Raw genomic sequence first — 21,638 nt, forward strand, 5'->3', positions numbered from 1 at the left:
AAGAGGCCAGGCCTCAGGGATGCAGTTAGAGCACCTCAGAACGATACCTTCTGTCCGTTTCGTTGTGTTCTCCTCCGGAGAAAATAAAAACCTTGTTTCCTGCTTTCCAGTCTCCAGCGCCTGCCTCTTCATTGATTAAATAACTAGAGGGTCACAGAGGCAATACCGCCGGGCAAATATCGATTGTCCCCGACCCGCCTCAGGTTTTTACAATGCTGTTTTGCTCATTTACATGCTCCCCTTCCACGGCGTCATAACTTTCATTCCACCTGTTTTTCACCTGCATTGACTTCTATTTTGGCGTCCTTGGAGCCATATGTTTCTGAGGTACTTTCGGAGACATTATTTTACTGTTTCCAGTTTTACCGCTTTACTTTAGAGACCCCTCACAGTTTTTCTTAGGCATTTCTCCTTAAGTGCTGTAATTCAGGTTATCCTGGCACTTAAGCAACGTCATTTTCTCCCTCATTCTTGTCTCCCATTACTAAGGCGCTTACTATTATGTTTTTTTTGTTTCTACTTATACCTGCATTGATTTTGTTATTTTGCCATGTTACCATGCTATGTGCTTATTTATTTACCTGTATTGATTTATTCTTGGATGTACTTTTTGTCATATTACTATATACATGCTCCTGTGTTATTAATGTATTTCTTGCTTTGCATGCAGGTTTTCTTACGTTTTGCTGTGGAGCATTTATCTTTGTTCCTCTGATTTTTTCATGATGATACCTACAGTGCATTTTCATTTTGTGCGCAGGGTTTCATATGTGGTCTAACTTGAGGTGTGACTGAATTTTTAATTGGTGTGTAGTTCAGTTTACCCAGATCGCACTTTCCCTGCATTTTCATACGTGGTCTAACTTGAGGTGTGACTGAATTTCTTTGCTGTGTAGTTCAGTTTACCCAGATCACACTTTCCTGGTGCATTTTCTTTGTTCCTCTTATTCTTTACATGTATACTTGATACTTACAGGTTAATTGTCATATTGTGCGCAGGTTTAGATACGTGGTCCAACTTGAGGTGTTACTGAATTTTCTTTGCTGTGCAGTTCAGTTCACTTAGATCTCACTTTCCCTGCATTTTCACTTGTGGTCTAACTTGAGGTGTGACTGTACTCTTATCTTCGGTGTGTTACAGTTTACCCAGATCACATTTTTCTTGCAATTAATTCTTGGTGATTCTCTTTCATGTGTTTTTACCATTTTCTCTTCTTTACATGTCTGTCATTAGGTTGATGTGTTAGGTGTACGCCACCTGTGTTACTTTATTTACTTTTCATTGCTTTTTGTTTTGGATGCCAGTCACCCACTACTTTCTTTTGTTTGTGTTGTTTCCTTCTTCCTGTTGCTGTGTTCAGTGGTTCCATACTTCTAACCAGTCTGGCCAGTTGGTGTAGTTGTGGTGGTTACACTGGTGCATTACTTCTTTGTTAGTTTTCGTGGTATACCTCATTCTTGTTCATGTATGTTTTTTCTCCACCTGCTTTTCCATTCTTTTACTATTTCCTTCCTTTTGAAACTTTGTGCTTCAAATTTTTGCTCTGCTAAGGAAGGAGATGTGTGTCTTTTCTAGTTTTTGAAGTCCCTTACTCTATTTTTGTGTTTTACTTTACTTTTTCGTGTTTTATTCATTGCAATACTGTTACATTTTGTATTTTACTATGTTTTCTTTTCCTTATTGCTTCCTTTTACATCACCTTTCTACTTGCTTATTTTAGAATGCTTTTCATACTTATGTGCATTTTCAATTCTTCTACTGCAATTTTTCTTTGATATTACTGTGATGTTACTGCAATGTTGCTATTTACATTTGCGTTCTCTTTGTTCATTTTATAAAGAGGGATGGTCCCTGTTTCTCTGCCTCTGCTGTGCAGCCAGAGAGTGTAGAATGTTAGTGTGAATGAGATGTCATTGGAATGTTTGGTATACTGTGAGTGGACTGTCAGTTGGACCCTTGGCTGAGCAGCAGAGAGGATGCTCCTGGTGGGGTTTATATTACATATCTACTGGAAACCTATCTAACCATGTAAGAAGAATAAACTTATCATCTGTAACCTAACCAAGTCTTTTGGAACTCTTTAATACGACACAGCAAATTCCTTATTTTTAATTTTCCTGTTTTCCACCTTCTATGTAACGCATCTTCAAGGCCCCTTATGACCCACTAGTATGTCACCCTAAGTGTGCCCTGTAAACCCATAAGGCTGAATGGCTAAAATATAAAAGAGGGACATACTAAATAGTAAACAAAAGTATGTCCACACATTGAAAAGTTGTCAAACGCTGTTTTCCCTGTGTAACATTTTCCCCTGAACAGGTGTAACTGTGACTTAAAGTGGATTTTCATAATTTAGCATAGGGAAATCATGGAAACTTGCTTGAAAGTTATTGTTGGCTTTTTGTCAAACATCTAATTCTATTGATAAAAGTCGATTTTTGATATCTGTGGAAACGTTACTTTAAAAAACGAACTTAGTGTTGCCAGCCCGCCAAACATGTGAAAGCATTTCCGAAACAGCATTCCCTTTCGCATGAAATAGGGACTCAAGTGACAGAGCAGGGGTTCCCTCAGACATTTCTCTCTGGTATTATAAGGAAGGGAAGCTGTTCCCAGATCAGCGAGGAGGGTGTTCCTTCATTTTGGAGTTGATCTGGAAGCAGCCTAGAAGCTCAGAAGAGGGAGACAAGATATTTTGAATGAGGGACCCAGGAAAGGTTTACAGTAAAGTGAAAGAAGAAGCGCTAAAAAATGGGGTTGACATTTGGTGGGAATTATCAAAGAATTTGGCCCAAGGGAATTCTCTAATCGCTGGCTAGTGCACAGCATAAAAGGGGCACCTCACCATTAAATCCTCAGAATGTTCTTGGATATGGTTTATCCATAGGGGACAAGATCTCGTTCTACCTTGCCTGGAAAAGAAGCCTGAAAGTGTCATGAACATGACTTGCAGTCATGGACTGCAACTGCTCTCCAAGGGTCATCTGGCTTTCCTCCCATTCACTGCTCCAGTGACATAAAAGAGAGGAGACAGGTTCGACTTGTAAGGAAGTACCAGTTGCATAATTGTGAGTATATGGCACTAGGCCCTGCACAAGCTCTGGCTGTGGAGAGATCTAGTGGAGTGGTGTGGCTCACTGGTTAGAGGCGGCAGACCCGTAAGCAGAGGACGGCCCGGGACCAGGGTTCGATTCCCGACGCGGCAGGGTCGTGGACCAGGGTCAGCGGGCTCGATAATTCTCGCCTCGGTGCCTACTCTAACCAGGGACCACACTCGGCAACTCTGGGCATTAGCTTGCCTCATCTTCACAACGGCCCCCCCAGACCACCGGGGATGCTTGGTCGCACCTTAGAGATACCCATTAGGGACCATCTCTCAGGGTGAGCCAGGACGGGTTCCCCAGCGGTCGAAGCGCGGAGATACTCCTCCGGGAGTTGATTCTAGCACTATATAAACCCACAATTAATTAATTAATTAGGGACATATTATCAAGGAACCGAGTTACAATTATCACTGCTTTAGCGCCAGGAGACTGCCGCTAAAACTGCAATAATGGGCTTGATAATATGCCCTTGAGAATTCCAATAGAAGCCCATGTTCCGGGGTTAACATTGGCTTATATTGGAACTCCCATATTGGGATGGGTACCATAAGATCCAACAGGAGTGACTTTTCAAGGATCTTCGAGAAACTGAGACTCATGGTTGTAGCAAAAAAGAGGGACAGAAATGTGAATCTCATCTTTGGAACTGTGACCTAGTCACCCAGAAGAGCATGCTATGCAGTGTATCATCATTAAAGATCACTGACTGTGTCCCCGATCTCTGTGAAGCAGAACAGTTTACTGGTATTTATTTTTTGTTTTCCTTTTTGGCTCTTGTGGAGGACTGTGGGTAATGCACTAACCTAACAGTGGCCTTTACATCCAAAATCTTCCTATGGGCATTTTTTGAGAGTTTTATTTTAAATCTTTAAAATTAATTATCTCGCTAATTCATTCTCAATCACTTCCTTTATTTTTTCTACTAAGTTTCTCTAGGTTTAGGGATTTTATTGTGATTTGCTCTACACTTATTTTGTTTGGTGCTGCTTAAACTTAGCACACTTTTCTCTGGTAAACTGCCTGCTGCTTGTACATCTAGAGATTAGGCAGTGTGTCTTACTGAACTGTGTTGTGACCTAATAAAACCATGTTTATTATGTATTATTAATTTCTGACACTCAGCATAGGCACAGTACATATAGATGGATGCTAGACGTACATGGAGTGAGCTGTCATGGTTGGTGTCTTCATGCACATTTGCAGCTGTGCTGCATTCTAGCAGTGTGAAGGTGGTGCATGCCTGGAGTCCCTGCTAACCCCATTCTCTGCATGCTAACACTGGACCCAATCTTCCAGAGTACATAGATAGCACACAGATAGGTTTTCTGCAGCTGGAACTGCACTCCGAGCTCCATGCGGTATAAACCCTTGCCTCTAGGACCTTGCCAGTAGGACGGCAGCAGAGTTGTTGATCACAAAGTAAACCAACACAAAGTTAGTGAAAGAAGAAGCAGGAGTCTTGACTGAGGTATCTTGACAGGCCCCTGGCAAATCATTTCGATAAGATCCCCAGAGAGTACCACATGGACAGTTCTCCAAATCCTAAGACAGTTAACAGAAGCCCACAGGCTGAGAATTCATCTCACTCACCATTGATGGGAACAAAGAACTACCACTACCTGTGCCCATAATAGAATATTCTGCATTTGAGCTGATGAGCAATTGCAGCAAGGGAGACAGTGGGTGCTAGATCCTCAGGGCCTGATTCACAAAGGTAAACGTACACTTTTTTGTAAATGTATGATTGTTTGCTATTCACCAAGGGATTTATGAGTAGTATGTTTACGAGTGCAGAGTCTCCAAGCATAAAAAGTACTATGTTTTTATGTACGGAGAATCCTCACATGTAAAGATACCACTTGTAAATCCCTTTGTGAATAGCAGACTATGGTAAATGTACACAAAAGTGTAAGTTTACCTTTGTGAATAAGGCACTCAGTGTTGAATGAGAGAGAAGAGAGTAGCTGCTGAGCTAGAGGGAGAGGCAGGATGGATTGGAAAAGTGTTCCACCGAGAGAGTAGTAGTGGTCCCAGAGAACAGTTAGGTCTTCCTTCGCACAGCGCTGGTTTGAGGTAACACAGAGGTCCAAAACCAGAGTTAAACAAAAAAGAAACACACATTTTTTTTTTTAAAAAGGTATAATGTCAGCCATACAGTATTTGAGGATTGTACATTCCACATCCTCTAATCTTCACAATATCACAGTAGAGTAGAACAACACAATACATACTAAACAATCATCTAATTGATATGTAACAAAAATGTATAGATACAGCATGTGACATGTTGTATATAACTGAAACTTCATATGTAAATGTAATCAATATATATAAATATCGCTCTTTTGATATAGTTGCTTCCTGTTACTAGGAGCATCCGTCAGTGTTAAACATGTTATTACAAGCATATAGTCTATAGAGTGACATTATCAACATACCTCGATGAATTACTCAGAGGGAACAAAGACAATCGGAGAAAGCCTTCAATTATGATCAAGGTTTGGTGCCTGATTTTGAAGATGGCAGAAACCTGAGGCTCACTGACCTGCTTTTACAGCTCTTAATTTAGAAAGGGGCTTAGACCCTACTTTAAGGAAGTTGTAAGTGGTAAATCCACCGCCAATGCGGTTGCCGCTGGGGTGGGAACGTAATCAGGCGTAATCGTAAAACATGTCTTTTAATGTAGGAAAAACCTTAATGTTCATCTGTTGTGGAAATTTCCTATGAAGAAAGGCATGCATGTCATGGCACATACAGACGTCATCAACCCAACAGGATGGTTTGTCATCTAAATCTAGGGAAGACCTAAGTAATTCTGAGACAGCGTGCGTGCGTGGGCAGATCTGACCATCAGCCGTGAGAAACTGCACTCCCCAGGCACACACTTGACGGCAAGCAACTCAATTAAAGCTAGTTTGTTAAAGAAAGAACAAGGCAATGGTTTAACCCATCAAATTATTACAACTCATGCAGCAATGCTTACATAGAAGTTACACCTGCTGACATCAGTGAGTTATAAACTAGGGTGCAAGACGGAAATACTATAAACTGTTGTTGTTTTCTTTCCCTCCTGATTGGATGGGGCTTTAGAGGAGTTTGGATATATGTGTCATTTATTATGGGCTTGTCTCGACCTTACTAACCCTAGCCCTATTGAGGCACCATGAAAATATTAGGTAAGAGGGGCAGATGGTCTTTTCACCCAAAGCTACTGATATTGTGTTCTGCAGCATTCTCTCAGGACCTACAGTAGCCAATTTCAACTGACTTGAACTAAAAAAAGTAGAAAGACAACCATTAAAATGATAACAGGCATTTTTCAGGGCCAATACTCTCTCCATTTTACAGGGTGCTGGATATCAACCGGTGCTCACAGGTCCAGACAGTGCACACCTTTGTGGACTCTTGCAATCTTTAAAGCGATTGGTTGTTTTCTAATCTGTCTCTATCCAGTTCACTCTAAGTAGGTGTCAAAATGTTGGTAAAAGTGGGTAATGGGAATCCTCACAAACATCAGGAACATGGGTTAGCTTAAGAGTTGGCATTGTTCTTGAGGATAGCATAGATTTGAAGATCTACTGAAAGCTTACCTGACTTCTTCACATGTGGGGGCCTACATCGGGTTGACTGTCTTATTCCCCCTCCCACACAGTGAAGCATATGAAGCCTGGGGATATGCACCCAGGTAATGGTAAACTAGGTGATGCGTGCCTGGCGCTACAGCTCAATGAAACCATCAAAGGTTTAATGACATTTTATATGGTACCTACATCTGGATATTTGGAATGTGTCTGTAAAAGCTAATATCTTGATCAAATCCTTAATACTCTGGAAGGCTAGGATGAAGGATACTCTGGCCAGTCTAGAGAGTGTTGAGAAAGTGGTCACGTGTGGCTTTCAGCTGAGGAAGTTAAGTTTGTAGAAACATCAGCTGCTTCCTGAATGTATTCAGAAGTCCACACAGTCCACAGTGTGATCTTGGCAGGCATTGTGTGTCAAAAGTGTGCAACAGCATCTTTTGCGTGCCATAGTCTGCTGATTTGTTACTTTCTGTGTTTATCCCAGAGCAAGTTAATCCTATTTGTTTTGCTTGATTTGCGCAGAGACTACGGGCAGACTCCAAAACACTGCATCTTGTTCCATAATGCAGAAACATGCAATGCTGCACACGTCCGTGGCATTGGCTTGAGGTCCTGTTGAGGGATCAATGTTTGCATGCATGGAGCCCCCATTACTTCTGTCCAGAAGATACCTCTGTCCTAGGTCATCTCCTGACGCATGCACACAGAGGAATACAGGCATTCGAAGAGCCTTTTCCTAGAAGTGGCTTTCTGCAACCTCGAAGCCCACTTGGTTGTAGAAACTGGCAACCCATGTTGTCTGAAACATCTAGCTGTAAATGAAAGAAATATAACTTAGTCAACTTGAACATAACTTAAAGGCATATAAAGAATGGGCAAGCTTCACTGGACAAAAAGGTAAGCACATACGTTTAGAATATGTACGTCTATACATCATAGGGATGTCTACATGTACGTGTATGCATTATAGGAACATATGGGTCAGCCACCACACCTACATTCAAGGCTTAATGATCGAGAAGAAAATATGCCAATTAATGTCTTCAAACAATGCCCCTCAGATTCTAGGAACATCTCTCAGTAGCATTGCCACAATTTTGTACAGGCATTATAGAAGTGTAAAACCTTAAGCAAAGCAGTCCAGTTCTGTCTCAAAATAAGCATTACGGACTAGGTGAATTTATTTATGGTTCTTATATAGTCCAGAGGGTGTCAGAGCACTTTACATTTAACCAAGAATGTAAGACAGTGGAAACAGGCTTATTTTATTGGCTGATCTGGCATGTTGAAACTTAGACTAGTTCACGACTCCTTATGATAATTTATTCGATATACTTTGAACCTTACAAGCTGGGAGTGGAAAGAGACAGAAAGGGCATTAAAGAAAGTCAAGCCCGTGAATGATTCACTTACAGCTCAGTGTCTCCCATCGCACCCGGCTTCTCCAGTCTCTGCTTCCGCCTTTTAATACCATCCAGAATCTTCTTCCGTGGCCCTAAGGGGATGTTGATGCTCTTGAGGTCATTGTCTGAGCACAGCATGAGTGCTGCCAAGTCAATCTTCTCTTTCTTCAGCACTGAGATGAACTCAAACATGTGCAGAGAGGCGAGGAAGGCCTCAAGAGGACTGGTGTCGGGCTCATCGTCATCCAGGCCCAGCTCTGCATCATCCCAGGGAAGGTCATCCATGTTCCTCTCCTGCAGGCTGTTGGCACTACCAATGCTATCATTGAGGCTTGGCGAGCGCTGCAGGCGGCTCCGTAGTTTGACACCCATTCCCTCCATGTCACTCTCAGCGATCATACTAACATCATCACGACCAATCCCAAATAGTCCACCGCTGACATAGTTCCTGCGGAACACCATGGTGCCCAGACCAGGACGAGTAAACAAAGAATCATGCCCAGAATCTGTGCTGACCTCAGAGTGAGCAGAGTCCATATGTAGTCCTGGGTCACTTATGGCACGGGAGATGGTGTCCTCATCATTCACGAACATTTCTCTAACGTTGCGCCTGGTCCGCTCTTTTGGACTGGCATAGGTGCCCTGTTTCACAAACATGACGTCATTCCCAAGTTGAAGGCCTGACAAGGAGCGCACGCTCTTCCGTCCATCCTCATAGATCTTGAATGTCCCATCCACCTGCTTCTTCTTCTCCAGCTTTTTCTGGATTTTTGTCTTACCTTTGGCAGTGCCATGGATGGTGGCTTGGGAATATGGCATGGAAGTGGCGAGTGACATGTGGTGGAGCTTCCTGCTTACTGTGCTGCTGGAATAACTAGAGAAACTCATAGTGTCAGAGTGATCAGACATCTCCTTCTTGTACCTCCGCTCCATCCGCTCATGGTGCTTCTTCTGCATCTTGACACAGTCTTTTATCCGCCTTTCGGCATCCCGGAAGGCCTTGTCCTTCAGCTTGCTCACCAGTTTGGGATTGAGTCCAGTCTGCTTGGCGGCGATGGAGTCCAAATAACGCACACACTCCATGTGGCCTTTCATGGCGGCCATGTCCAGCGGAGTGTGGTAGTCGTTATCCAGACACCAGATATTGGCTCCAAACGACACCAGGAAGGAGAGGCAGTTGAGGTGACCATTGGCTGCTGCAAGATGAAGGGGTGTGTTCCCCCAGATATCACATTTGTCAGGATCTCCCCTGAAAACACAAAAAAGAATCAATGCCAAGAAAACTGATGATTGTAGTTCATGTGCATTACACTACTTCACAGTTTCTGTAGACCCTTCATATCCCAAACAATAAAGTACACAATTTAGACCATTAACTGGAGGTCTGCCTCCTTCTGTCTTTGCACAGGCTAAATTTAGCCTGATACTGAAAGTTGTTTACACTGTTAACAGAACTAGGGCATGTCCCCTTTAACAGTAGGTTAACCCCTTGGCTGCTGGGGCTATTTTCCTGCTGTGCTGGGGGGCGGGGGCGCGCACAGCGCCCCGGTGCTCATGACGAGGTCAGCTCGTCATGCGCCACGGTGCTCGTGTGCTCATGACAAGCTGAGCTCGTCACGACCATGCCCGTTTAATGGAACGCTCGGCACAGCAGGGGAATTAGCCCAGCGTGCGAGCGTTCCACGGGCCATGACGAGCTCAGCTCGTCATGAGCATACGAGAACCGTGGCTCATGACGAGCTGAGCTCGTCATGAGCATGGAAGGAGTTAAGCACGAAGACTTAGTAAATCACATAATTGCATGCATTAGGAAAAATACTACAAACCAAATAGTTTAGTCAAATGGGGTTTGGGCCTGAATTTAGCCTCTGATAATGCACTGACATTCACCTGAGAGTGTTATGGAGAAGTCACTTGGGCCACTCAGCATGACTTTTACAAGCAGTCTCCACAGTAATGTGGTGCTGGAATTCCACTGACACTGTCTTGGCCATGACTAACCTCTGGTACAAAAATACCCTTATGTTTTTACCAATCCAAAACATATGGGACAACCCAGCTATTAACTGAGGTTCTTGATGCTTGCTCGTCAGTCTCGCAATAGCCAATTGTTACATGGCCATTGGAAATGTACTCAAGTTACAAGAATGAGCATCTTTCGGAATGATGGAGTTGCAGTGGTAGGATCTGCAGCCCTCTCAGTGGCTTTCGGCATGTAACTTTTCTCAAGCCAGTGGCATAATAGCTGATAAGTGAGGTTCACACCTTGGTGAAGAACTGTTTGGACCCTTGGATGTCATGAGTTATTTTTTACATACCAGGACATTCCAAAGGTTACCATACCAGTCCGGTATATGGAGAGTTAGGGCTGTTGCCCAATGATCCAGAAGAACCTGCTTAGCAGAGGATACAGCATACTGACCATTGCATGAGGCAGATTTGTTTTCCCCACTCTACCTGGGAAATATGCCCTAACATGGTGTGACTTGGGGAAAGAAGAAGCCGCACCCCTAGACCCCTTATTTTTTCTGCTTCCAACAAAACATATTTCCAGTACTTTTGTATAAGGTAGCATTTTCTCAAAATAAGCCATATCGTCCCAGTTTTACTGCATCACTGCCAACACAGGGCCGATCGGTCCCCATTATTAGAATTGGGATGCCGTGGGATCAGGGTCCAAGTAATATTATTTTGTTACTTAAGAAAGCCACAGTAATTCCCTTTTGATAGTACCAACGGAGCCTTTCCCACTGCTGAATTATAAGCGATACCCCAAATTCCTATCTCCCAAGCCTTGTGAAGCCTCCTTCCTCTCCGTGTGTCCACCGCTACAGGCAGCAGTTTATAAATCCCTAAAATCCGGTGTGCATCCACCCACTGCAGTCGAAAATGACTTTTTTTAATCCGACCAACGTTCCATATACTACCATCTCAGACATAGATTTGCATGCATAAATATCTTTCAATTTCTACACAAAATCTTGCTTAATATGCTTAAAATATTTTATTGTACACTTATTGTGCACACCACTTAGTTTATACAGCTTGTCACTTGCCACTACTTTGCTATCTTTGCTATAGCCCTTGTATAGTTGCCAAAATGTGGAAGCCCAAATATCCAATAGAGGAGGAAAACCATTTGGAAGGCGAAGTAGCTGACAGCTATCCCATCGCTCTCTTCAATACATTATATCCATCTTGTGTATGCTAAGCTTGAAGCCCACCACTCCACCAAACAGCTCAAGTTAGTTAAGCAGCAGTGGTAGAGATTGCACAGGGTCTAATAGACAGACCAATACATTATTTGTGAATGCTGAACAGTTATAATAATTCTCAACCTTATTCCCCTAATATCCTCAATTTTCTAAACCACTGTGTCTGAGGTTCTGGGTATTGCACAAATAAGAGATGAACGTGTTGGAATCTCTGTTTCATTCCCTGCTCTGTATTAATTCTCATGGAACCCTTGCCATTGACCCACTTGCTTTTAGGGATTTTCTAAAAATGTCCCAACCAACCAACCAAGTCAAATGCCTTTTCAGCATCTAATGACAGGAGCATCACAATGTCTCTTCTCCCATTGGGGATATCTATCAGATATTTAATGTTCTCTCTTTTATCCCAAACCTTGCCTTCAAGCTATGACTCCTGCTTAAACTAAAACATCAAATCTTTTACACGTGATGCCAATATCTTTGTTAAGATTTTGATTTTGACATTCAAGAGGGAAAATTTACAGTAAGAGTCACAGAGTTCTGCATCTTTGCCCAATTTCAGAATGAGTGCTATCTGGGTCTATGACATCAACTGTATCATTACTTCCATGTTGACAAAACCTTTGAACAGTCTGATTAGTATCTCCACTAAACCAGGCCAAAATGTTACATAAAATAGTGATTAAGCCATCGGGTCCGGGGGTCTTCCCTAGCTTCAAACTTGTCTGCCTCGCTTACCTCCTCGGCAGCAATTGGGCTATTTAATTGATAAATGTGCTCTATGTATAGTTTATTCAGTCCTGCCTCTGAGATAATCCATTCATTTATCTGCATTTATCTTCCTTTTAGTATTCAGCCACTGATATTGTTGAAATGTCTCAAGCTTGCCACATTCTCTTACCATTTGTTTGCCAGTTTCATCTTAAATTGCTGCCATAAAGGATCAGGCTTGCATTTTTTGTAGCTTAGTTGCTAATATTGTTCCCATCATATTATCTGTATCAAGGCAAGATAGTCCCCAATCTAGGATACAAATGAATGGTGCCGGATTCCAAAAGGATTTTACAGGATAGTCATATATTTTAGGACTGCGGTCAAATTATTGAGCAATAAATAGTATCTTTATCCTCACACACATTTTGCAGGTGCTCAAATAGTCAGAAAGGCCAATTTCCCCTGTCTGGAGAGATCGCCATGCATCTATCAGCCCTGGCTCAGTCATGTATTCTCCTTTACCAGTTGTGTCACTCTGCCTTCGCACAGCGAGCTTGATTTATCTTTACCTTCATCTAGCTCCAAGTTCAAGTCTCCCTGTATAACATGAGGGCCTGTCACATGCTGGGTCAGCCACAATATTAGGGGGCCGATTCCGATTCGGGAAAAACCGCTCCGAATAGCTGTTCGGAGCGTTTTTCCCGTACGAATCGTACCCTGCAACGTCCCCCGTACGTACAATGAAGTACGATTCGTACCAGGAGCCGTACTCCGTACGAGTCGTACAGAGACCGTACAACTCTAATCTCCGTACGATTCTCACTCGGAACCCGCTGTACGCGACATCTGTATGGTTCGCGGCTGGTTTTTACGACCCAGCAAGTACGATACGTGTCGGGTACGCACCGTACGACCCTTTTTCTACGGGAGCTGAAAACAGCCGTAAAAGCAGAGTTTGCGCCGAAACAGGTACGGAACGGACCCCCGGGTACGGTGCGTACCCCCATGATCGCAGGGGTATGGTGCGTACCCATTGGATCATGGGGTGTACGAGCCGTACCCCATGTACGATGGGTGTACGAGCCGTACCCCATGTACGATGGGTGCAGAGCCGTACACCCATCGTACATGGGGTACGGCTCGTACACCCATCGTACATGGGGTACGGCTCGTACACCCATCGTGCATGGGGTACGGCTCGCACACCCCATGATCGCAGGGGTACGCACTGTACCCCTGAGATCATGGGGTATACGGACCGTACGGTGTGTATGAGTTTGTGTGCTTTTCCGTACGACTCGCCCTTACCTGACGTGGACCGTACGAATGGCGTCCTCATACCCCAGTCCGGATCGTACTCGTCGGGGCGTACGGCATGTGTACGAGTCGTACGGCATGTGTACGAGTCGTACGGTTCACGGTTTCAGCCTTGCAATACGTACGGATCGTGACGATTCGGACGGATTCACGGAATACGGATCGTACTAAGCAACTCGGACGGACGGGTACGATTCGTACAGAGAGGGCTCCGGATACAAATCATACGGACCGTGTTTTTTCCCGAATCGGAATCGACCCCTATGTGTTTAAAGAATTTCTCCTGGCCCTGATTTGGAGCACATACAGCAACCAAAGAGCTACCCCTCAGGAGAATAGTAAGCAGTAATCACTGCCCCTTTTTATCCACAGTAGAATCTCACAAGGAGAACCCAACATGTTGGGCTAGCAAGATCCAAACACCCATCAATTTCATCTTAGTTGGGGCACAGAACTGAGATAGAAACACCTATGAGCTAAAACTCCAGGCATCACATGCTAGTCGGTAGGTCTTCTGTAGGAACATGTATCACGCTTAGTATCCTTTAAGGCCTGGAGTATCACTATCATCTTGTTCAGAGCATTTAGTCCTCTTACTTTATTGGAAACACATGGTAGGGGCTGAGTCATGTTTTTATAGTGGAATGGCGTTCTCCTGTGCTATTATTGTTCCTTGCATCTATACAGAAAACTACCTCACTCCTCTCCAAACTTTCTTGCTTGCCAGATTTGTGTTTCTCATGGCTTCTTTATCCCAATCCCTAAAACCCCCAACTGCGCAGCTCCCCTTCAAAAACAACATTAACCGCCTCCCCAATACCCATTGAAAATAAGGATCACCTCCCTGCAGGAATTAATCGACCATTAAGTCTTTTAAGAGTTAAGACAAACCATTCGAGTGGCCCAGTCAAAGAACAGACTCAAAGAATTCCCAGTTATGTGCTGATGTTTCTTGTAAAAGAACCTGCTCAGCCCTCATAGAATATTTTAATCCGCTACCTCAAATATTGCATTCATCTCGCCTCTTCCTTTACACCCTAATACATGGTTTTTTGATTTATAGATTTTTCTAAAACACAATATGCGTGTAGAGGGAAAAAAGAGTTTTAATTGAGAATAGTGCTGACATCTTAGGAGTGTGATTTGGTTTACAAGTTGCATTCAATGCATTTTTTATGTGAATTTGTGAGGAGGGTTAGTAGTTCCAAGGCACCACTCATTTTCACTTTTTATGACTGTTCTCAATTCAGTTTTCTGTAAAGCGCCACAAGTTCTATTCACAAAGTTAAGTTTGCAGATCTTCTTCTACACCTAAGAATGTATGCAAAAAACATCAAAATGGTTTAAGGATAATTTACTACAATTTAATGGAGGTAAAACAGAAATTGTACCCTCTCAGCGATTCTGATCTCTCGCCCCTTCCAGATGATTTCTGCTCTATCCCAACAGACACTCCATTGATTCCATCAAAAAAACTACGTAACTTGGGGGACCTAGACCACTGCAGAGCAAATTCTCTTGGTAGGTTCCGGCTAGAAACCTCCGTTCATCATCAGCTAAACAAGTAAGCACAACCCGATTTAAGAAAACCCGGATGGGAGGCAGATCTTTTAGCTCTGCAGCCTCGCGTCTGTGGAATAAAATACCGATTGACCTCAGACAAACCAAGAATTTGTTGAATTTTAGAAAGAAGCTAAAAACATGTCTCTTTGCTCGGGACTAAAGATGCTCAGTTGTAGCTGTACTTCTTTCTTGCTCGCATGACTGTAAATATGCATAGCGTCTGTAGGGTAATCTCAGCGCCAGGATACCTGTTGGGTGACAGAGCCCTATACAAATCCTACATACAATACATTACAATACCTAAGTGTAATTCTCCACTTTTTTTGTCATTCACCATTTCGAGTGGAGACTTACACTCAGGTGTAGACTTAAGAGGCTAAACCTCCTCAAATGCGAGTGTGTTACAATTAGAAACGTACCACCTGTTTATGGTGATTTCTGCAACCAAGGCAGAGATCTCCATATACCAAAACATGGGCAAACTTAATAAAGTGTATTTAAAAAAAAAGTATGTGAATTTAATTTAATGCAAAAGAAAAATGTTAAATAATTGTAAACAAATAATGTTAACCTAGGACCATGCAACGTCGTAAAATTATCTTTGTTTTCATAAAAAAAACAAATCAAACATAATTATTAATTTTTAAATGCTATTTGCTTAGTAATACTTTACATTTAAAATCATCCACCTTCACTTACATTTGTATATGTATTCAATTTGTAACAAATCAGGGTATTAGGTATGTTTTCAATTCATTTTAATGATTCTTAGAATTTGTAAACGAAGCTAACACTATAATTTAACTTATTTGAAATGTAAGCATATTTTTTACATTAAAAAAGGATACAATTATCATCAATTATATTTAAGCGTTCTAACTCCCAAAATATATAAATATTTTAAATTGAGAATTCATTCAATTTATTTTGTATGCTTTTCTATGGGCTTCTTTTTGTTATAGCCATCCTCCACTGTTGTCCAAATGTGCTGCAATAATAGTGCTTGGCCATACGTTATGTTTCACTTACTCCAAGGTTAGGATGGAGTACATTTACACATTTAAGACTATGGGCCACATTACGGTGTGAATCGGAAAGCCTCCGACCAAAGTTCAGAGGCTTTCCAAGTCAAATCGTAGGTTTGACTTTTGTCCGCCTCATAACAGTGCAGGCGGTCGCAAGAAACTGGCTGGTCATTCCGGCTGGATGCCCACGAGGGTCATGGAGCCTGTCAGCAAGTCGGAGGCCCCACTGAATTCCCTATGGGTGACGTTTTCGCCATCAGGATTACGATGTCGGTTTCCGACAGGCTTTCCATGTTGGGCTTTACGACATGGAAAGCCTGTTGGGAAGTGAATTTTGGGGCCCCTATCAGGGCGCCCTACTCCCCGAGGCTTCCGTTTGGGGGCTGAGGGGGCACCCCTGTTAATCCCTACAGTATGTGGCAGGCACCATCAGGTGCCTACCACACGGTGCAGGGATTAACAGAAACTCCCATTTCTCTACGGGAGCTTGTGCTATAGCCAGTTTAAAGCCATAGCACAAGTTCCAGTAGAGAAATTGGAGTATGCGGCCGTGCCATGTACGATCACATTGTAATAGCAGTGTCAGTACCTCCAACCGGAGGTCGGCTGGTCCCGAGACCACAGCGGTGTTACGTCCGCCCAACATTGTAATGAGGTCCTAAATTGTCATTATTAAGACTGTAGCAGATTAAGCAGTGCATTTTGAGAATGGCAATTATCTTACTCTTATGTAAGTGTGTTTTGTATTTGCAAACCCTTGCCTCTTCTTATATTTCACTAAATCCCTCGAAATTAGTCTGAAATATTATTCAATTTTCACACACTTCTCCTTGCTACTTCCACATTGACTACTAAAATATATGCATGGGTGTGTGAAACCCTCTGCCACCTGTGCATAGATCTCTGAACAGAAAAGAGAGTGGCGAAGTGGTAGAACTCCTGTCGTAGGTTTGAGAAATGCATTATGTAGTAAGTGAAGAGTACTTCTGGAGTAATACTTTACATACTCCAAAATGCCTCTTCAAAAATTGGGCCCCTTGTGAGTAGAGCCCCGTTAGTTTATTGAGAGCATTTGAAAAAACTATATTCTAATGAGGTATTGTTACATCATTATTTATATTATTTTGGTATGAATATATTATAAGTACAAGACAACAAAATTGTTCAATGACTGAGGCGCTTGCTCATAGACTTCTGGTGTGACAGTCAGGAATTCGAATTTTCTTATGGCCAACTCGGCCTTTCATTATCAGTAATTTGTGTTGTTTTAAAAATATATATATATTTTTTTTAAATGTAAACTGGTATAAAAAGCAGCATAAAAAAACATTTGCAATGTGTTGGACTTGGCCCTTCTGGCAGGTTCACCCCTGAACTTTTTGCTTTTTATATGTGACCTGGGGATGGTGATTTTTGGTTTCTGCGTATTTTCACTGTGTCCCAGTGGAAAGTGCGTGCGCACTCTGAGTGCGTGTGGTGAGGTAGGCCTGCCCTCCCATAGGAATGCATGGGGAATGTATGTGTCCCTGGTAGTTCCTGATGCGTGGGGTGTGCAGGCCCGAGTTTGGCATGTGCAAACTCGTGAGATTGAATGCTGCGCAATGATGTGTGCGGTGTGAATGTGTCTAGTGTGGAAGTGCCACTTCTAGACATGGGTGTGCGTGTGCAGTGAGTGTGCTGGCTGGAGCTGGCTAGTGAGCCTGGCTCCAGGAATCTGGATGGGTCTGCCCCGGTGGTGAGTGTTGAGATTAGCATGTGTGATGTGAGGGAGTGGTGCACCTGGGACCTGAATAGGGCTGGGCTTTCCCCACACAATGCTGGCTCCGCCCCCTGTGGTGCGATTGATGACCCTAGCCTGCCTGGTGAATAGGAAGGGTGGCTGAAGCACATTAAGAGTGCTCCAAAACCAGCTGCGACTGGTTTTTCCCCCACCCTGCACCCTGAGACAAAGGGATTTAATGTATAAAAAGGGGCTGTGTCCCCTTGCAAAATGTTCTCTTCCTGGATCCTTTTCCTGAGGGGGGGCTGCTGCTGCTGGGCACCAGAAGGATCGCCACTAGGGATTGCCTCCCTGTCTAGGAGGACCCTGTGAGCTGGCTGTGGGCCTAGCCTTGCCCCCCCACCCCCTGAAGGACTTTGTGCAGGACTTTGGGGGCACTAGCGCATAAGAATCGCTATACTTTTACTTTCCTTTGCCACTAGCGCTTGGAGAGCGCTTTATTTCACCACTAGCACTTGGGAGCACTACATTTTCTCTCCAGCACCTGGGGGTGCTTGATGTGCCGTTTTAATTAGTCCTCTGACGGGTGCCCACCCCGCCAGGGACCCTGCAGACAAATATTTATCATTAATAGAGGGAGCCCACCCCTCGTTGTGGTCCCCGAGATCACCGCCGCAAGCCCGAGTCTCCCCAGCCCCCGAGAAGCCTGCCCGCAGCGTCACGAGCCGCACCACGCTGGGATTGGACCCAGCACCAGCACCACGCTCCGATTGGCTGGGGAAAGTGAAGAAACCAGGAAGCGGACGGGAGACCACGCCGCACTCCTGCCAGGGAAAAAGGAAGAGCCGTCCTCCGGCGAGGCTCTCCCGAGGAGAGAGCCCCAACACCGCCACCCGAAAAAGCCCAGCGGAGAGGAGCCGACACCGCGAGGAGCCGCTGTCTCAGACAGCCGGTGAGTGCGGGCGTCCCCGGGGTCGCTCCTCCGCTCTGGGCAGTGTGGCAGCAGAAGAGCCCCGAGAGGCTCGCAGGGGCGCCTTAGTGTGAGAGCCCACCGTGTTGTAAGAGCCCGGAGAGGCTCCAGGCATTCCTTAGGTACAGAGCCCCGAGAGGCTCCAGGCATTCCTTAGGTACAGAGCCCCGAGAGGCTCCAGGAATTCCATTCGTTGACGAGCCCCGAGAGGCTCCTGGGGGCATAATTGTTCTAGGGCCCCCGTGGCTCTTGAAAGCCACAGTTGTTTTCGAGTCCCCCGAGAGGGACTCCCACGTTAGTACCGCCATTAGTGCAGAGCCCACGAGAGGCTCGGGGGGCAGTGTTGCTTGGGCCTTAGAGCCTGTGAGGCTCCAACGTTGTTTTGGGGGCACTGATGGTCCTGTAAGCCCCAGATGAGAGCCAGGGTGCACGCTGTGCCCAGGTTCAGTCTTTCAGCTGCCCAGCACTTAGTGGGCAGCTGCTACGTTTAGGCCCCTGACATTTGGGACAGTCACTGGTAGTGGTCTAATGTGATTTCTGCGAATTGTTCTTTGCTGCACCTCTGAATGTGTTTTGATGCGTCATGTGCCTTGTTCTTACACCGCTGAATGTATGGTTATGCATCATGTGTTTTCCTCCCCTACACCTATGAATGTTATGATGCATCATTTGTAATATGTTCTTGCTTATACCCCTAAATGTATGGTGATACTTAGGTGGTTGTTCTTTCTAGTACAGGTGTGCTAGTGAAGCCCAGGTTCCCTGCGTAATATTCTCCTAAGGTGGTTAGGGTTGCGTAGGTGGTACTTACCGGTTACCAGTGGTTACTGGTTGTGTGCTTTATGTTCTATTTTGTGCTAAAGTGATTATTATTATATGTGCTATGTGCTAATTATTATTCCTACAAGTGCTAATTATACCAAGTACTAAGTCTAAAAGTGCATATTCCTGACAGTGGTCCAGGTGGCCCTGTCTTGTACATATCCCCTGTAAATTCTGCCCGTGCCTGTTGGCACATTGTAAAGTGTGTGTTTTTATCTAATGTGTTTTGGTGTAATACAAGGCTATTTTTATATATAACCTTGTGTGGAGTTTCCTTTGTGGTGGGCCTTGGGTGTTGTTGCTGGGTGCACGCGCAAACACTTTACTCACATTGCCTCCGAGTTTAGCCTTACTGCTCGTGTCACGTTACCAGGGGGTGAGCAGGGGTTATCTTGGTGTGTAACTCCCTTGCCCTGACGTGGAAGTGGTAGTCTCTGACTGACTTTGGCGCAAGCCCTGGCCAGCCAGGGATCCCATTTCTAACACAATGTAAATATGACGTTCTAAGGTTGCATGGTTTTGTGTAAAGCAAAATAAAGATGTTTATATCCCGTGGTTAGTGGGATTTACTTCTGAAAATAGATCCTTCCTAGAACTCGATTGTTAAAAGGCCAGGATGTGGCAAATGGTGAGGGTCTCTCAGGAGCTAATGGAATAGGACGCACCAGTGCTTGAGGTCTGGTTATCTAGATTTATTTTATGTTTAAGCGGAGCCACCACCCGTCTCATTTATCGATTTGTTAAGTTTATTTTTATAGCTGAATAAAACTTTGTAGTATAGACAATTCATTGAAGAAATTTCTGCTATGAAAATTATCTAAAAGCTGCAATGATTATCTTGGGTTATGTATTGTGCTCAAACTATGGTTGTTAGGGTTTGTTGGCGGTTTTTTATATCGGTTTCAAATGTTTTTAGGGAGAGTGTGAGCATTTTGAAGCTTGGTTAAAGTCTATTACTATAAATGCACTTTATTGCAAATTCTGTATCTAATGCAATTTCATAATGGTGGGTTGTATTTCATGTACCTTTTTTATTGTAAATGTTTATTTGACAACTTTAGCTGCTAGCACAAAGCACCTTAATTTCCACTGCTAAACGTTCATTAGCTTAATTGTATTTCTTGGTCAAATTTGTCCTAAATGTTATTCCTTTGTGCTTTTAATTGTTTGTGTCTTTGTTTTAAAGTACTGTATTTTGTGAATTATTGCTGTAGGCACAATGCACTTTCTTCCAGTAAACCGATTATTTGTAGTCAAACAAACTATGTCAGGGCTCAGCTGTGGCTCTCTTTTTGGATATAAATGTACACTGTATCTGTATATTTTTACTCTGACTCTGTTTTGGATATGTACTTTGCTGATTGTAATGATTTTAAGTAAACAGCAAATATTCTTTTTACAGTGGTTATCAAGAGAGAAGGCTGAGTAGGTGTTTGCATCACAGCCCCCAAAAGAGCCATTTTAGCAGCCATGGCATGGCAGGGGTAAGGGCTACAGCCTGACAATAGACATTCAGCGCCTTCACGTAGTCTTTTGTGGTATTGGACAAAACCTCAGAGGTGCTAGGTCCGCCTTGTTCATAAGAGCCATGAAATGAAGTGGTACAGATGACAAAAGAATATTTGGGGCAACGTAGTATTGCAAATAAAACTGACTCCTGAGATAGAAGGGCTTGGTAAGGAGTATGGTTCATGATTGGCAGTAGTCTATGAGATATATCGGATTGTGGTGGGAGCCAGCATGGCTACTTAGGAAGGACTGGTTACTGGGGCTTTTTCCAAGGCAAAAGCAGTCCAAACTTGGAGCCTCAGATCTAGAGTTTGCAGTGTGACTTCATCGGTCTGATGGGAGAAGGGGGCGAGGGGACGGCTTCAAGTCCATGTTTGTTGAACACATCATGAAGAGGAACCAGCAGCCCCCTTTATGGACAGGTTAGCCCCAGAGGGTCACATTGCCCTATCTGGGATTGACCACTTCATAGCAGCTTGTACCAGAGCTAGGTCCAGCGAGTTGGGACCATCTCAGTCGAACCTGCAGTGGGAAGTGGCAAGTAAGTGTCTTTTGTGAACCTTTTGTGAACCTTCTGTATGAGTTAAGTGATGATTCAGGCGGCTTTTGAAGAGCATGACTATGTCAAGCACTAGTAAGATGGGTTCCAGCAGCTTAGCTGGCCCATTTTCCTGGTCCTGCTGCATCTGGTACC

General features: G+C 43.9%; 1 protein-coding gene and 1 long non-coding RNA gene across 3 annotated transcripts in view; one reads left to right on the forward strand and one right to left on the reverse strand.

The window, feature by feature from the left end:
* Positions 1–21,638, forward strand: part of LOC144770172 (uncharacterized) — a 133,530-nt gene that overhangs the window by 72,140 nt on the left and 39,752 nt on the right. The gene's annotated exons all lie outside the window — the stretch shown is intronic.
* Positions 5,226–21,638, reverse strand: part of USH1G (USH1 protein network component sans) — a 204,825-nt gene continuing 188,412 nt past the window's right edge. The window contains exons 2-3 of one of the 2 annotated variants that reach the window (XM_078654477.1): positions 8,100–9,338; positions 5,226–7,498 (exon numbers count right to left, since the gene is read on the reverse strand). In XM_078654477.1, the coding sequence (XP_078510603.1) occupies positions 7,495–7,498; positions 8,100–9,338 (1,243 nt within the window). In that variant the 3' untranslated portion in view covers positions 5,226–7,494. Of the gene's footprint in view, positions 7,499–8,095; positions 9,339–21,638 lie in introns of those variants that run through there. The other variant, XM_078654478.1, reaches the window with a different exon arrangement.

The sequence above is a fragment of the Lissotriton helveticus genome, chromosome 7 (assembly GCF_964261635.1).
Source record: "Lissotriton helveticus chromosome 7, aLisHel1.1, whole genome shotgun sequence".
Taxonomy (NCBI): Eukaryota; Metazoa; Chordata; class Amphibia; order Caudata; family Salamandridae; genus Lissotriton; species Lissotriton helveticus.